General features: G+C 43.7%; 1 protein-coding gene across 1 annotated transcript in view; it reads left to right on the top strand.

Moving 5' to 3' along the window:
- The first annotated feature begins 1,215 nt into the window (after positions 1-1,215).
- The window catches only part of LOC144683180 (choline/ethanolaminephosphotransferase 1-like), a 31,484-nt gene continuing 13,889 nt past the window's right edge, over positions 1,216-18,810 (top strand). The window contains exons 1-4 of the mRNA XM_078546143.1: positions 1,216-1,242; positions 6,032-6,179; positions 10,988-11,129; positions 11,763-11,847. Coding sequence (XP_078402269.1) covers positions 1,216-1,242; positions 6,032-6,179; positions 10,988-11,129; positions 11,763-11,847 — 402 coding nt within the window. The remainder of the gene's footprint in view (positions 1,243-6,031; positions 6,180-10,987; positions 11,130-11,762; positions 11,848-18,810) is intronic.

Below are 18,810 nucleotides of genomic sequence, written 5' to 3'. Positions count from 1 at the left end.
CCCAACCATGGCTAACAAAACAAATTAAGGATAGTATAGGATCCAAAGAGGAGACATATAAAGTTGTTAGAAAGAATAGCAAGCATGAGGATTGGGAGCTGTTTAGAATTTAGCAAAGGAGGACCGAGAGATTGATTAAGAGGGGAAAAATAGAGTACGAGTGTAAACTTGCAAGGAACATCAAAGCAGCTTGTAAAATCTTCTATAAGTATGTCAAAAGAAAATGTTTAGTGAAGATAAATGTAGGCCCCTTACAGTCTGAAACGGGAGAATTTATAACACAAGGAAATGGCAGAGCAATTAAACAACTACTTTAGTTCTGTCTTCACTGAGGAAGACACAAATAACTTCCCAGAAATACTAGGGAACCAAGGGGCTGGTGAGGAGGAATTGAAGGAAATTAGTATTACTAAAACAATAATGCTGGAGAAATTAATGGGACTGAAAGCCGATAAATCCCCAGGGCCCGATAATCTACATCTCAGGGTACTAAAGGAGGTGGCCATGGAAATAATGGATGCGTTGGTTGTCATCTTCCAAAATTCTGTAGATTCTGGAACAGTCCCAGCAGATTGGAGGGTGGCAATGTAACCTCACTATTTAAAAAAGGGAGGGAAAAAACAGGGAGTTACAGAACGGTTAGCCTAACACCAGTAGTAGGGAAAATGCTAGAGTCTACCATAAAGGGTGTGATAACAGGACATTTAGAAAATATCAGTGGGATTAGACAAAGGCATGGATTTATGAAAGGGAAATCATGTTTGACAAACCTCCTGGAGTTTTTTGAGGACATAACTAGCAGAATAGATAAGGGAGAACCAGTGGATGAGGTGTATTTGAGTTTTCAGAAAGCTTTTGATGAAGTCCCACATAGTGGGACTTAGTGTGTAAAATTAAAGTGCATGGGATTGGTGGTAATATATTGGCATGGATTGAGAATTGGTTAGCTTGGATTAGAAACGAGTAGGAATAAATGGGCCTTTTTCGGAGTGGCTGGTGGTTACAAGTGGGGCACTGCAGGGATCAGTGCTTGGGCCCCAGCTATTCACAATATATCTCAATGGTTTGGATGAAGGAACCAAGTGTAATATTTCTAAGCTTGCTGATGACATGAAACTTGGAGAGAATGTAAGTGGTGAGGAGGGTGTTGGGAGGTTTCAAGGTGATTTAGACAAGTTGAGTGAGTGGGCAAATGCATGGCAGATGCAGTATAACATGGATAGGTGTGAAGTTACCACTTTGGTAAGAAAAAAACTGAATGGCAGGGTTTTATTTAAATGGTGATAGATTGGGAAGTGCTGATGTACAAAGGGACCTGAGTATCCTTGTGCACTAATCACTGAGAGCAAGCATGCAGGTGCAGCAAGCAGTTGGGAAGGCAAATGGTATATTAGCCTTCATTGCGAGAGGATTTGAGTACAGGAGCAAGGATGTCTTACTGCAGCTATACAGGGCCTTGGTGAAGCCACACCTGGAGTTTTGGTCTCCTTACCTAAGAAAAGATAAACTTGCCATAGAGGGAGTGCAGCAAAGGTTCACCAGACTGATTCCTGGGATGGTGGGATTGTTGTATGAGAAGATATTGGGCCAACTAGGCCTGTATTCACTGGAGTTTAGAAGAATGAGAGGGAATCTCATTGAAACGTATAAAATTCTGACTGGGCTGGACAGACTGGATGCAGGGATGATGTTTCCTCTGGCTGGAGGGTTTAGAACAAGGGATCACAGTCTCAGGATAGTGGTAGGCCATTTAGGATGGAGATGAGAAACCTCTTCACTCAGGTAGTGGTGAACCTGTGGAATTCTCTACCACAGAAGGCTGTGGAGGCTAAGTTACTGAATATATTTAAGAAGGAAATAGCTTTCTCGATGCTAAAGGGGTCAAGGGGTATGGGGAGAGTGTGGGAGTATGGCATTGAGATACAGGATCAGCTATGATATTGAATGGCAGAGCAGGCTCAAAGGGCTGAATGACCTACTCCTGATCCTATTTTCTATGTTTCTAATCCGAGCTTCTCTGCCTGAACCTTATAGCTAAAATCCCTCATCCCTGGAACTATTCTGGTAAATCTCCACTCCTCTTCTCCCCCCCCCCCCCAACCTCCCTCAAGGGCCTGTGATCACATCCATCCTAAAGTGTTGTTTTAGGAAACTAAACTCACGCAGTACTCTAGTTATGGCCTAATCAGAGTTTTATAAAGGTTCAGCATAATTGTCCTACTTTTGTACTTATACCTCTATATATGAAGCCCAAGATCCAATTTCTTTGGTAATTACTCTCCCAATATGTCTTGCCACCTTTAGAGATCTATGCCCCTCTGTCCCTGACATACTTTAGAAGTGTGTCCTCTTTAAAATTCAGACCATCCAAAACTCTGCTGCATTTGACCTGAGTCCGTTCAAATCCAATTGGTCCATCATCCCGTGCTCATTGACCTACATTGGCTCCTGGTTAAGCAGAGCATCAATTTTAAGGTCTTCATCCTTGTTTTCAAATTTCTGCATGTCCTCACCCCTCCAACGCCACAACCCTCCAACATGTCTGTCCCTTCAATTCTGCATCTCTGATTTTAATTGGTCCATCATTAGTGGCTGTACCTTCAGCTGCCGTGGCCCTGGAATCCCCCCTCTGCTTCTCTACACCTCTCCCATTTCTAAGATGCTTCTTCATCCATCTCTGAGCAAACTTGTGGTCATGTGCCCTAACATGTCCTTGTATGGCTTGGTGACACACTATGATAACACTTCTGTGAAGCTTCTTGGGATGTTTTACTACTTTAAAGTTGCTGTATAAATGCAAACAACTGTAAATGCAGCAAAACAGGAGCAGCACACAGCATATTTCCAGCCAGCGCTCATCAAAGCTGAAAGTTGCTTAAAATATTCTAGAGGACCGTGGATCATGTCTCAGCTTCTCAACCTTTGGTTTATCGGCTGTTCATTTGCTAGAAAATGCAGGGGTGCTGCCAAAGAGTTTCTTCCAAGTGTTTTCAATAGATTAGATTGTGGCTCACAGTGAAATGCAGTCACTGCCTCCAGTCTATTCAGGGCTACTTATCAACTTTTCCCATTAGCAACACTTCTTTTGCAAAAAATGTGACTTCTCTCTCTCTACTCCAGCCTAGCAAAACAATGCAGCTGTGTGGAAAATAAGAAACTGGAGACTCTGCGCACAGACTATTTTAACGGGTAGTTTCACAGTTTAATGATTCTAACAGGCCCTAGAGCCTGAGAGCACTCCATTTCTGAAACCATTCTGAGCTGGACCACGTTTCCAGGATGATGGTGATCCTGCCACCAGTCATGCACCCTGCAGTAAAATGGAGGCAAACTCTGGCCAGGACCCAGCAATCATACTAGTGAGCAGTGGCATCTTGAGGTAAATGGGGTCGCTGCAAATGTGGATTTCCACATGACCAGTGGCCACCTATTTGACCCATTGGTTTCCATGTACATCAGGAGACCAATCACTTGCTCAAGGTGCATTTATAATACAGCAATGGGACTGAGACATTCAGCCCCTTGAGAATGCTCTGCCATTCGATGAGATCATGGCTGATCAGCACCCCAGAACAAAGGGACTTAAGTTCAGAATTACAGTTAAGAAAGTAATCGGGAAGCAATTTTTTGCACACAAGTGGAGTGGTAATATGGGGCCCTCTTCTTCTGAAAGCCTGTGGATGCTGAGGTCCAATTGAAACCTTCAAGACTTTTAATTTAATCAATCATGGGATGTGAGTGTCACTGGCTAGGCCTGTATTTATTGCCCATCCCTAATTGCCCTTGAGAAGGTGGTGGTGAGCTGCTGCCTTGAACCACTGCAGCCCATGTGGTGTAGGTACATCTGCAATGCTGTTAGGGAGGGATTTCCAGGATTTAACCCAGTGAAGGTGAAGGAATGATGATTATAGTTCTAAATCAGGATGGTAATTCTGTTGAATGTCATGGAGGTGATTGATTCTCTCTTGTTGGCGGTGGTCAATGCCTGAACTTGTGAAACACGAATGTTACTTGTCACTTATCAATCCAAGCCTGGATGTTGTCCATATCTGCCTTGAGGAACTTCTGCAGTGATGCCCTGGGACTGATATGATAGGCTTCCAACAATCACAACCATCTTTCTTGTGCTAGGTATGACTCCAACCAGTGGAGAGTCCGTCTCTCTCACCGTCCCCGTCCCCCGTCTCTCTCTCTCTCTCTCTCTCTCTCTCCCCCCCCCCCCCCCCCCAAACCCTGCCCAGTTAACTTCTCTTTTGCTAGGGATCCTTGATGCCACACTTGGTCAAAAGCTGCCTTGATATCAAGGGCAGACACTTTCACCTTGCCTCTTGAATTCAATTCTTTGGTCCATATTTGAACTAAATCTGTAAAGAGGGCTGAAGCCGGGTGGTCCTAGCAGAGCCCAAACTGAGCGTTAGTGAGTAGGTTCTGGGTGAGTAAGTACCGGGCTGCCCACACCAGCTTCCACCACTTTGCTCTTGATTGAGAGTGGACGTCCGGGTTGATAATTGGCCGGATTGGATTTGTCCTGCTCTTGTGAACAGCACACACTGGGCAATTTTCCACATTGTTGGATAGATGCCAGTGCTGTAGCTGAATGGCTTCTCTAAGGGTGCAGCTCATTCTGGGGCACAAGTCTTCCAATACTATAGCTGGGATATTGTCAGGACCCATAACCTTAGCTATATCCAGTTCTAATACTACTTCACATGGAGTGAATCGAATTGGCTAAAGACTGGCTTTTGTGATGTCAGGACTTCGGGAGGATGGTAAGATAGATGAACCACTTAGCACTTGTGGTCAGAGCTGGTTGTGAAAACTTCAGCTTTACCTTTTGCACTGATGGCAGATTCCTTTTCCTAAAGGACATTAGTGAACCAAATGGTTTTTTTACGACAACCCAGTAACTCCATTACTAATACTAGCTTTTTATTCCAGATTTAACAAACAGAAATTAAATTCCTCAGCAATGTGGTGGATTTGAACTCATCTCTGGATCATTACTCCAGGCCCCTGGAATACTAGTCCAATAACAAAACCACTATATTAGTATACCCGAGATGGATGGATTTTCATTGGGTATCGTCGTTATGTTTGGAGTTTAGGTACAGAAGAGGCTCAAATGGCTGAAGGGCATCCTCTAGTTCCTATATTCCAACAGCAGTCATGTCCAACATCGTGAGGTTTGATTAAAATAAAAGCAAAATACTCCGGGTGCTGGAAATCTGAAATAAATTCTGAAGAAGCGTCATATTGGACTCAAAACCTTAACTCTATTTCTCTCCACAGATGCTGCTAGACCTGCTGAGTTTTTCCAGCATTTTCTGTTTTTGTTTCAAAATTTGATTGTTGCCTCACTTGAATTGATTGGAACCCTGGATTATTGACTGACTGTTTCCTGTGTATGGCTTTTATCCTTCATTATGAATACCTGGTCTATCCTGTCCTGCTCAGGCTTTGCCTCGAGTGCTTCCTGTTGCCTCAGTTGTCTTGATAATTAAAGTCAGGCTATATCACTGCCTTCCTCCATCATCACCCCCATAATTTCCAAACTCAAAAATATAAATCTCCTGGAGCATACTGTTAGACCTGTACCGCTGAGCTCCAGATTTCAGTAGTGCCACTGTATATAGCTCCTGGGGTAGGAAGGGAGGCATCTGCTGGAATATTATCCATCCTATCCCCTGTTAGACATGCCTCCAGCTCAAACATCTGAGTCCAAGTACATTGAGGCATTTAATAAAAGAAAGACTGACCTACATTTTTATAGCACCTTTCAGGACCTAAGCACATCCTAAAATGCTTTATGGTCAATGAAGTGCAGTTGCTATGATAACTTTAGTTATTTCTTTACATGCTGTTACTTGTGATCAAGTGCATTGTTTATGCAAAAAGTCATTTAAACTAATGTCACTTTAAAGCTCTGTCGGTGGGTTTCTTGTGTTTTTCCTAATCCATCCCTTCACTTTGCTATTGGTGTGTCAATCTGCTGCTGTCTTTGGGCTCATTCTGTGTTTTCTGTCCTCTGCAGGCACCTCTATGGGCGTACCTCGCCTGTGCGCTGGGCCTTTTTATCTACCAGACACTCGATGCTATAGATGGGAAGCAGGCTAGAAGAACCAATAGCAGTAGTCCTCTTGGAGAGCTGTTTGATCATGGTTGTGATTCACTTTCCACCGGTAAGAGCTCACTTACTTGTATTTTATGTACTGAATATACAGAAACCTTTTGTGTGTGATCACCAGTTATTATAACCAGTACTTTAAGAAAGCACAGCAAGCCCAATACTGGAATGAGGCTAGAAAGCAAATCTAGGGATTCAGATGGGATCCCCTATTCAAGCTTAGTGAAATAAAGTTGTGCTTTCACTCCTGCTGAGGAGGATCTGATGCCCCATGTAATTGCATTTTGTCAAACTTTCTTTCACTGACGATGGGAATGAACAAGAATAGTGACATGTGGGAAGAGAGAAGCCCGTGGAATGAAAGGGACAGTGGCAGTATTGGCACCAAGTTGGCTGGCTGACAGGAAACAGAATGCTGGTGAACTTTTTGTTTCCAGATTGCAGGAGCAGTGGAGTTCCCCAGGGATCAGGACTAGGACCCACATCCCACGATATTATCCAAAAAAAGGAAGTAACAGAAGAGGTGAAAATCATTAACGACAGGCATAGATAGTAAACATGATTCCTTACTCCATGTGTTCAAAAGAGAAGATGTGAACAATATTTCTTTCCCAAACAGATGTAACTTAAGTAAAATCAATGACATTGACGTAGAGGAAATGGAAATCCCAGACAAGCTCTAAACAGGGATAGGCAGTATTTAACCTAGACTACTGAGAGAATTACATATAATTAACAGCACAGAAATGGGCCATTTGGCTGAACTGGTCCATGCTAATATTTATGCTCCATGCAAACATTTTTCCCACCATACTTAATCTCATCTCACGTTATCGGCATAACCTTCTATTCCTTTCTGTCTCCTGTGTTTATCAGTTTCCCTTTAAGCGCATCTATGCTATTGCCTCGACTGCTCCCTGTGGTAAAAGTTCCATGTTCTAGCCACTTGTAGTAAAGCTTCTCCTGAATTCCCCACTGAATTTATTAATAGCTATCTATTTATTCCCAGCAGGTTTAGATTCTCTTGAATGGGAACATCCTCGCTACATCCCACAGCCCCCCCCACACACACACACACACACACACACACACACACCCCCCCCCCCCCCCCCCGCCCCACCACCACCAACCCCAGTCATAATTTTAAAGACCTCTATTAGGTCATCTGCCTTTTATTTTCTAAAAGAACCTCAGCTTCTTCAATCTTTCCTGAGACAAAGGCAGAGGTTCGCAAGATACTGGTGATCATTTTGAGGGATACATTCTGATGTGATGCCCACATTCAAGAGAGGACACCAGCAACCATCTCATCTTGAATGAAGGAATTGATTGTCAGGACAATAATAGCTTAGGATCCAGCAGTCACCAGCCTGATCAACCTGTCTGAGTTCTTAAAGCAACAACCCCAACTGGGCTGTGAAATGCTATGACTTATTAAAATTAGACTTTCAAAAGGCATTTAACAAATCCCTCTGTGAAAGGGCATTAATCAAACTCAAAGCCATGAGGCTGAAGGCAGTTGTTGCGAAATTGGCTGAAGGATAGAAAACAAGGGTTAGAGGAGTTGTCAGAGATTAGGAAAGTACAGACTGGGATACTTCAGTAATTGGTGTTGGGGCCGCTGCTGTTTCTAATTTATATCAATGGCTTTAATTCCGAAATCCTAGATAAATTGGTCAAAATTACAAATTGTACCAAATGGGAGGGGCAGTAGAATCTGAGTTGGCAACACACATTACAGAGTGAGCTGAACAAAATATATGTGTGGGAAGATGAATGGGAGATGAAATTTAATTCAGGCACAAAAAGCATTGCACAAGGGGAGTGAAAATGAGTACTAGACAGACTGCATGCTGTTGAAGTAACCTAGGATGAGACTGAGACACATGAAGGGCCTTGGAGCATGCCCAATCAATACATGCAATAGAATTTATAAGCTAGGAATCCTGATCACAGTGTAATGACCTATCTTAGCTCTGCCCAGTGCAGGTCAGGCATGCCAGGTGGCCTCTGCCCGATGCTGGTTTAGATAATCTCTCATTCTTGCAAGTTCTTCCCCTCATCCCGGAACCAGTCTAGTGCACCTTTGTTGTACTCCCTCTGGAGCAAGTATGCCCTTCCTTGGATAAGGAGGCCAAAACTGTGCACATGACTCCAGGTGTAGCCTCGCCAATGCCCTGCATTATTGTAGTAAGCTTTCTTTACTCCAATCCCTCCAAAATCAGAACTATTTGCTTTCCTGATTGTTTGCTGTACCTGCATGTTAGCTTTGTGATTAATGTAGGACACCCGGTCCCTCTGCACACGTTTCCCAGTCTTGATCCATTCAAAAAATATTCTGCTCATTATTATTCCTACCAATGTGGATAATTCCACACTTTGCCACATTGTATTCCATCTGGCATGTTCTTGTCCACTCACTCAAATTGCCTATATCCCTCTGCAGCCTTTTTGTATCCTCTCCACTGCTTAATTTGCTACCTAGCTTTGCATCCTCAGCAAATCTGGATATTTTAACATGCAGTCCCCTCATTTAAGTCGTTAATAATGATTGTAAATAGCTGAAGTCCCAAGTGCTGATCCTTGTACCCTGCTAGTAACACCTGCCAACCCAAAAAATGTCCTCTTTATTCCTACACTGTTCTGTTCACTAACCAATCCTCAATCCATGCCAATCAACATATTACGCCCCCGCAACCACCCAATCCCAAGCCCTAATTTTCTTTAATAACCTCTTGTGTGACACCTTATTGAATACTTTTAGAAGAGCCAAGTACATTACATCCACTGGTTTCCTTTATCTATCTACTAGTTACATCCTGAAAACTCTTAAATATGTCAAATACAAGTCGCCTTTCATAAATCTGTGTGAACTCTGCGCAATCAGATGATTTTCTACATGCTCTGTTATTACATCCCTAGTAGATTGTAGCATTTTGCCTACTGCTATGTTAGGCTAACAGGCCTATTTGCGCTTTCTCTCTTCCTCCTTTCTGAAATAGTGGGCTATGTTTACTACCTTCCAACCTCTGCAAATTGCCCTAGAATCTAAGAAATTCTGGAAGATCAAAACCAATACATCCACTATCTCTGCAGCCACCCAGTGTTAAAACCCCAGGATGCAGGTGGTCAGGTCTGGGGCATTTGACGCCACTTAGTCCCATTAATTTCTCCAGTACTATTTCTCTCCTTATATTGATTTAAGTTCGTTCTTCTCACTAGACCCTTGGTTCCCCATTATTTCCAGAAAGTTTTTTTGTCTCCTACTGTGAAGACTGGTACAAAATATTTGTTTCATGTCTCGGTCATTTCCATTTCCCCATTATAATTTCTTCTGTCCCTGTCTCTAATGGGCCGATGCTTCCTAATCCCTTCCTGTTTACATACATACAGAAAAGTTTACAATCTGTTTTTGTCTCTTGCTCGTCTGCTCTCATTCTCTTTTCTCTTTCCTTTGCAATTTCTTGGTCCCCTATTGCTGAGATCTAAAATGCCCTCAATCCTCAGGCTTGCTAATCGTTTTGGTAACTTTATAGGCCTCTTTGAATTAATGCCATCCTTACCTCTTTTTGTTTGCCACAATTGGATCATTTTTTTATGGCTTTGAAGGTTTTTAATGGCTTAAAGTAATGTATATTTGTTTCAAGTTATGTATTAATCCTTTAAATGCTAGCCGTCGCTTGTTTACTGTCACATCTTTTAATTTAGCTTCCCAATCTACTTTAACCGCATATGGTTTTCTTTGTTTAGATTTAAGACTCTAGTTTTGGACTTAACTAAATCACTTTCAAACTTAGGCTAAAATTCTATTGTATTATGGTCATTCTTCCCTAAAGCCCCTTTCTGCAGTGTTATTAATTAACTCTTTCTCATTGTACAGTACTCGATACAAAATCCCCTGTTCTCTAGTTGGTTCCTCGACATACAGATCTAGAAAACTATCTTGTATGCATTCCAAGAAGTTGTCCCCCGCACTATTATTGCAAAGATGATTTACATAGCCTATATGAAGATTAAAGTCCCCCATGATTACTATATTACCCTTATTACATGCGCCTCTAATTTCCTGATCTCTTCCCTACACTACAACTATTGTTAGTGGTTGATAAACAACTCTCACCAATGTTTTCTGCTTCATCCAAACTGATTCTTCTACTTGATTTTTCTCTCAACTGTCTTTATCCTGTCCTTTATTAGGGCAAAGCTCCTTTTCTATTTTGCCTATCTCATAAAGTATCCCAGAATGTTTAGTTCCCAACCTTGGTCACTTGGCAGCCATGACTCTGTCATGGCTATTGGTCAAATCTATTAATTTCTATCTCTGCTATTAGTCTAATTTGTAACACATTCTTCACACATTCAGATATGTCTTTATAGCTTTGACATTTTTCTATGTTTTCATGATGTGACCTTAGTCATTAATGACTTAAACCCTGATGAGCCTGTCACTGTTTGATAGATCAGCTCTAGCTTCTCGCTACATTCCCATCTTCATAGTGTGAAGCCCCCTAATGTGCCATTTCGAGAGGGAGAGCTGTTCCCGATCCACTACTTGAGAGCGATGGGGTGGCGGGGTTGGTGGTTTAGGGAACAACATGCCTGATTCCTTGATGTCTATTGTGATATCCCCGGTGGCTGAATTGAAAAGGCTGGACGGTGTGATGTTGCTCTTCCCTGCTCCTAGACAGGCTGGCATACCTGGTTTAATCCTAGATATCGTATTCCTTAACAGAATTGTTTTTGAGGCTGCAGTGACTGGGGAGGATTATCCTAGACCACCTCCAGATGTGGAGGGTGTACTTGAATCCTTGTGGTCCATTTCCTTTCTGCATTGATAATACTCTGTCCATTTCAATCCCACAGTCTTTGTGGTCCTGGGAATCTGCATCGCTGTACAGTTGGGCACAAACCCAGACTGGATGTTCTTCTGCTGCTTTGCCGGGGTCTTCATGTTCTACTGTGCACACTGGCAGACGTATGTCTCTGGGACACTGCGCTTTGGGATGTGAGTATTAAATGGGTGCTGGGGAGATAATGAAGCGCACTGCCTTATAGAAATCCAGATCCGCAAAGAGAGACAAGCGGGCGCAGGCGGGTGGGCGCGTGCAGGCGCTGGCAGGTGGGTGCGAGCAAGCGGGCGCATGCAGGTGAATGAACTGCTTGGGATGAGTGGCCTGTTTGTGTTGCATATCGTATGTAACATTGTGTGTTCTTCTATCTGTGCAGGTATGGAAAGATCAGTTGCTCACTGATCTGTAGGTGATCAATGACGTTCAAACACAAATGAGCTTCAACTCGGATGTGTTTTTTTTTAACTAGGAACCAGGCACATGGTCGGGCACCTACTTTTTCTTTATTACAAAGAACCCAAGTTTAAACTCTACTGCCTTTGTTTTTGACTCTGCCTCTGGTCGAGCCATTAACTGCAGTCAGTGTTGTCCCTCAGTGCTGTGTCAGTAACCTGACACCAAGGGCTGGGTCTCTCTTAACATGGAAGTGACCTGCACTGTGAACCCAGTGTGTCTTACAACTGTTCCACTGAGCAGACTTACCCTTGGACAGTGTATCTTTGCTACTCGTTCTGTTTTTGTCTTGCTTGTGGTGTTTCATTGTTTTATGATTATTCTCTAACTGACAGATTCGATGTCACAGAAGCTCAGCTCTGTATTGTAGTTGCACAAGTTGTGACAGTGATTGTGGGGCCTTCACTGTGGAATATTCCGGTAAACACCAGCCTTTTGGGTGACTGCATGTTGACTGTAACCAATCAGACTGTTGCTCTATCACACACCGTAGCCAATCAGTAACACCTTTCACCTCTTCAGACCCCCTCGATTCCTATCATGTGGCCATGCACCATTGACGATTAACCCTTGAAAGGGCTGCAGGGACTCCAGTGCAGAAACACATGGCTTTCATTAAAGCTGCACTGCATCCAAATTCTTAAAATTGGCTAGGTGAAGTGAAACACCATCTTAAATTCTTGGGGCTCAGAAGCTAAGTGTATGTGTGTGTGTGGGTGTGTGTGTGTGTGTGTGTGTGGAGAGGGGAGGTAGTCTAGGCTTTTGATAGTTTGCAAGGTATCTTTTTAAACTGTAGCACCAGGCATGGTAGGATGTCTTGTACTTAACCTCTGTCTGCCTTCGTCCTCTTGTGGTGATGAGCCCTTGTTGGGGTATTAATTGTTTTTTAGCCCCTGGTGGTATGCTGGTGCCTTACTCAAACAGCCATTCTTTGCAATGGCATCGGGTAGCAGCAAGAGACCCAGCTGAGCCCAGTTTTAAACGCCCAACTCCCCTCACCAGGCACGCACTTTCAGCTTCAGAGACAGCTGGATGGCATTCAGGAGAAGGAATCCTTATCTTTCTCAGCCTAAAGGCATTGACGCCGATTACAATAATGCAGTCACTACCCCGAGCAGAGATTGACTAACGTGGTGCAGATCGCTTCTTTTGCTGAAGGGGTGAGCCACTCTTAATAGTCAGAGACGTCATGCTGATGAATTGCGAATGGTGTGTTGAAAAAATGGAGCATTAGAGAGTGCAAAGGGGTCTAATGGAACGAGTTACTCTGGTTTGGTGCATGATGGAGCTGCAGTTGCTTTGCTTGGGATGCACTAACTACCAATGAGTGGCTCTAATACTGATTTCTGCTTTTCTCACCCAATCAGAATTGATGTGACTGAAGTTCAAATCTTCATAATTACCCTGTTTTTATTGGCTGCGAGTGGAGGAACTGCATTTTGGGAATCAATGGTAATTAATAGCATGTCTGAATTCTGACCCTGTTTACCTTGGGAAAGGATGGGGAGATGGGAGGGCAGAGGGGCTTGTCTGGGGTAGAGACTAAAGTATTTTCCTGGAGAGAATGCAGGCGACATAAAGCTGCAGGTTTAGAAGCTGTTGATTATTGTTCCCAGCTGATTTGCTGTCTCCTGTCACTAATGCCTGGAAATCTACCTCCAGATTCCTGGTTGAGTGTGGGGCACTCATTCAGTTACATTTTAGGGAGTCTTGTTCTATTTAATGCAGTGATGGTTTGTGATTTGTTTTTGCCAGCTCCATTTTAAACACTGATCTATGAACAGTTTATGTGCCAAACTCTGCAGTTTTCTCAATTCTTGAGCATCGTGCCAGTGTATCTGATTCCTAGTGTGGCAAATAGGGATAACCCACGGTAGTTCGTAGGTCAAGCAGAGACCAGGTGGATTTGTGGTCTGGCTGGAATCCTGATCCATTAAAGCAGGGGTGGGAGCCTATGGCCTGTGGGCCGGATCCAGTCCGTTACTGGCCTGCAGCATGATGTCTAAAAATATAAACCTATGACAGTAGCACCTTCAAAATAGCATTTATCACCATCATTCCAAATTTGCTTTAGATGGAAATGTCAGCTAAATTACTATAATAATATGTGACAATATAATATTCAAATTCAGCCATCACATTAAAACAGTGGGTGAGTTGAGCGTTTCTGCCTTTCCACTTTTAAATTAAGTTTATTTTTGTGTGTGGACCGCGACTGATTTTATCTGTGTGAATGACCCGTAAAAAGAAAAAGGTTCCCCACCCCTGAATTAGACCAGATGGGTTAGTGGTGTTGCTGGGATCCTGATCTAGCGGAATCCAGGTTGATGTCTGAAGGGGGTGCAAGTCAGATGAGTTTTGGACCTGGGTCAGCACAGTGCAAACCTGGGGATACTGACCGACTTCAGTGTGCCACTTACTGAGGTGATTATAGAAACGGTAATACTGAATGGGGAGGGGTGCTGGATTAAACTCTTCCCCCACACACACTGCCTGCTTCACCAGTATAACTCTCCAGTTTTGTGATCTGAAAATATTAACAACGATTTGCATTACGAAATGTATTTACGGTAATAAAATACCCCAAGGTACTTCAGTGTCTTATTATACAATTTGACAGAGCTACGTAAGGGAGGTTTTAAGACCAGAGGGTTGGTGTCATCTCAGCTGCTGCTTCATTGATCTTCCATCATAAGGTCAGAAGTAGCGGTGTTTGCTGATGATTGCACAACCTTCAGTACCATTCGCAATTCCTCAGATACTGAAGCAGTCCATGCTGTATGCGAGAGGACCTAGACAACATACAGGCTTTGGCTCATGAGTGGCAGGCAATGTCTATGCTATACAAATGCCTGGCAATGGCTATCACCAAGAGTGAATCTAACCATCTCTCCTCGATATTCAGTTGCATTACCATCACTGAATTCCCTGGGGGTTACCCTTGAGCAGTTAACTGGACCAGCCACACACACATTAGCTACAAGAGCAGGTCAAAGGCTGGGAATTATGCAGCCAGTAACTTAACGCTTGACGCCCCCCTCCTGTGCCTGTCCACCATCTACAAGGCACAAGTCAGGAGTGTGATGGAATACTCTCCACTTGCCTGGATGAGTGCAGCTCCCACAACACAAGAATCTCAGTGCCATTCAGGACAAAGCAGCCCACTTAATCCTATCCACCACTTTAAACATTCACTTTGTAGTATACATAAATGATTTGGAGGAAAATGTAACTGGGCTAATTAGTGAGTTTGCATCGACACTAAGGTTGGAGGAGTTGCAGATAGTGAAGAGGACTGTCAAAGGATACAATGAGCTATAGATCGGTTGGAGACTTGGGCGGAGAAATGGCAGATGGAGTTTAATCTGGACAAATGCAAGGTAACGCATTTTGGAAGGTCTGATACAGGCAGGAATTATACAGTAAATGGCAGAACCCTTAAGTGCATTGGCGGGCAGAGGGATCTGGGTGTACAGGTCCACAGGTCACTGAAAGTGGCAACGCAGGTGGATAAGGTAGTCAGGAAGGCATATGGCATGCTTGCCTTCATTGGCAGGGGTATTAAGTATAAAAGCTGGGAAGTCATGCTGCAGCTGTATAGAACCTTGGTTAGGCTACACTTGGAATATTGCATGCAATTCTGGTCGCCACATTACCAGAAGGATATGGAGGCGTCGGAGAGGGTGCAGAGGAGGTTTACCAGGATGCTGCCTGGCCTGGAGGTTATTAGCTATGAAAAGAGGTTGGAGAAACTCAGATTGTTCTCACTAGAGCGACGAAGATTGAGGGGCGACTTGATAGAAGTTTACCAAATTATGAGTGGCATGGACAGAGTAGATAGTCAGAAGCTTTTTCCCAGGGTGGAAGAGTCAATTACTAGGGAACATAGATTTAAGGTGAGAGGAGAAAACTATAGAGGAAATGTGGGGGGCAAGTTTTTTATGCAGAGGGTAGAGAGTGTCTGGAATTCGCTGCCAGAGGAAGTGGTGGAAGCAGGTACGATAGTGGTGTTTAAGAGGTAGTTTGACAAATACATGAATAGGATGGGAATAGAGGGATATGGACCCCGGAAGTGCAAAATGTTTTAGTTTGATGGGCAATATGATCGGCGCAGGCTTGGAAGGCCGAAGGGCCTGTTCCTGTGCTGTACTTTTCTTTATTCTTGTTCTTTGTTCTTCCTCCCTCACCAGTGTGCAGTGGCAGCAGTATGTACCATATATAAGATGCACCGCAGCAATTCACCAAACATCCTTTGACAGCACCTTCCAAACCCATGACCTCTACCACCTAGACAGACAAGGACAGTGGGCACATGGTAACACTGCCACCTGGAGCTCCCCTCCAAAATATACATCATCCTGACCTGAAAATATATTTTCATTCCTTCAACTTCACTGGGTCAAAATCCTAGAACTCCTCCACAAATTCCCCCGTCCCCTCTAACAGCACCTTCATGCTGACTGCAATGCTTCTGGAAGGTAGCTCACCATCACCTTCTCGAAGACAGTTAGCGGTTGGTACTACATGCTGGTGGGAGGGATTGCTTGTTAGTTAAGTAAGGGTGGATTTTCCCCTTTGGCCCCTGTAGGGTACCCAAGGAATGCTATGTCTGTATGGCGAGGGTTGTTCTTTATCCCTGAGTCTGGCTTGCTCCAAATGTAACTCGATTATTTAAGAAGAATGAGGGGGAAACCAGGAGATTTCAAACCTGTTAGTATGATATCTGTTGTGGACAAATAATTGGAATCTATAATTAAGGACAGAGTGATTGAACAGTTAAAAGAAAATTGTGCTGATTATAGAGAGATCCAACATGAATTTGTAAAGTGGTGGTCATAGAAGACATTTGATAAAGTTTCACATAAGAGACTGTCAGCTAAAATGAAATGTCTTGGAGTTGAAGGCAAATTATTGACCTAGTTAGGAGATTGATTAGGTGGTGGAGGGCAAGAGTAAAGATAATGGATGTATACTCCAACTGAAGGTGTCCAACAAGGATCTATGCTGAGGCTTCAACTACTCCATTTATTAACTATACTAATACTTTCCTGGCTAGCCCCCCCTTCTTCCACCCAACGTAAACTTCAGTTCATCTAAAGTTTTGCTGCCTGCCCGAATCCTGACTTGCAGCAAATCCCATTCACCCATCAGACTTGCTGACTTACATTCGATTCAAGTTCAGCCATACTGTGATCTTAAAATGCTCATCCTAAATTAAGATGATTTAATAGTTACATCATGTAAAATCTGCAATTGTTATTGAGTTCCTCAGAAGAACTGGTCAGCCTCATCCTTCTGTTCAATTCCCTCCAAAGAGTGCAGAAAAGATTCACATGGTTCCAGGAATGAGGAACTTCAGTTGTAATATAGATCGAAGAAATTTTCATTGAAGAAAAGACTGAAAGGAGTTAAGAGACTTAGACTGTTATCTGAAAAGAGAGAAGGTGCAGGTTTATGGGGAGAAGGTAGGAGAATGGCACTAAAGCTATTGCTGATTTGGAGAGCTGGTTCAGACACGATGAGCCGAATGGCAGCCTCCTGAGCCATAACAAGTCTGTGATTCTGTAGGTGTAAATACAGAGACTGACAAGGTATGGATGAAGGTTTTCACAGTGATGGGGCTGATGTACAAAGAACAAAGAAAAGTACAACACAGGAACAGGCGCTTCGGCCCTCCAAGCCTGCGCTGATCATATTGCCTGTCAAACTAAAACATTTTGCACTTCCGGGGTCCGTATCCCTCTATTCCCATCCTATTCATGTATTTGTCAAGCTGCCTCTTAAACACCACTATCATACCTGCTTCCACCACCACCTCTGGCAGCGAATTCCAAACACTGTCTACCCTCTGCGTAAAAAACTTGCCCGCACATCATCTCTAAAGTTTTCTCCTCTCACCTTAAATCTATGTCCCCTAGTAATTGACTCTCCCACCCTGGGAAAAAGCTTCTGACCATCTACTCTGTCCATGCCATTCAAAATTTTGTAAACTTCTATCAAGTCGCCCCTCAATCTTCGTCGCTCTAGTGAGAACAATCCGAGTTTCTCCAACCTCTCCTCATAGCTAATAACCTCCAGACCAGGCAGCTTCCTGGTAAACCTCCTCTGCACCCTCTCCAATGCCTCCATATCCTTCTGGTAATGTGGCGACCAGAACTGCATGCAATATTCCAAGTGTGGCCTAACCAAGGTTCTATACAGCTGCAGCATGACTTCCCAGCTTTTATACTCAATACCCCTGCAGATGAAGGCAAGCTTGCCATATGCCTTCCTGACTACCTTATCCACCTGCGTTGCCACTTTCAGTGACCTGTGGACCTGTACACCCAGATCCCTCTGCCCGTCGATGCACTTAAGAGTTCTGCCGTTTACTGTATAATTCCTACCTGTATTAGATCTTCCAAAATGCATTACCTCGCATTTGTCCGGATTAAACTCCATCTGCCATTTCTCCGCCCAAGTCTCCAACCGATCTATATCTCGTATCCTTTGACAATCCTCTTCACTATCTGCAACTCCTCCAACCTTAGTGTCGTCTGCAAACTTACTAATTAGCCCAGTAACATTTTCCTCCAAATCATTTACGTATACTACAAACAGCAAAGGTCCCAGCACTGATCCCTGCAGAACACCACTAGTCACAGCTCTCCATTCAGAAAAGCACCCTTACACTGCTACCCTCTGTCTGCTATGACCAAGCCAATTCTGTATCCATCTTGTCAGCTCACCTCTGATCCCGTGCGACTTTACCTTCTGTACCAGTCTGCCATGAGGGACCTTGTCAAAGGCCTTACTGAAATCCATGTAGATAACACCCACTGCCCTTCCGTCGTCGATCATCTTTGTCACTTCCTAGAAAAACTCGGTCTGGTTAGTGAGACACGACCTCCCCTTCACAAAACCATGCTGCCTCTCTCTAATACGCCCGTTTGCTTCCAAATGGTAGTAAATCCTGTCACGAAGAATCTTCTCCAATAATTTCCCTACCACTGATGTAAGGCTCACTGGCCTGTAATTTCCTGGATTTTCCCTGCTACCCTTCTTAAACAATGGAACAACATTGGCCATTCTCCAGTCCTCTGGGACCACGCCCGTAGCCAGTGAGGATACAAAGATTTCTGTCAAGGCCCCAGCAATCTCCTCCCTTGCCTCCCTCAATACTCTGGGGTAGATCCCATCTGGCCCTGGGGACTTATCCACCTTAATATTCTTCAAGACGCCTAACATCTCTTTTTTGATCTCAACATGATCCAGGCTATCTACACACTCTTCCCTAGACAAATCGACTGCTAAGTCCTTCTCTTTGGTGAATACTGATGAGAAGTACTCATTTAGTATCTCTCCCATTTCTTCTGGCTCCACGCACAGATTCCCACCTCTGTC

The sequence above is a fragment of the Cetorhinus maximus genome, chromosome 8 (genome assembly GCF_964194155.1).
Source record: "Cetorhinus maximus chromosome 8, sCetMax3.hap1.1, whole genome shotgun sequence".
NCBI lineage: Eukaryota > Metazoa > Chordata > Chondrichthyes > Lamniformes > Cetorhinidae > Cetorhinus > Cetorhinus maximus.
Note: the sequence above shows the minus strand (reverse complement) of the source record. Positions and strands in the feature narration are given on the sequence as shown.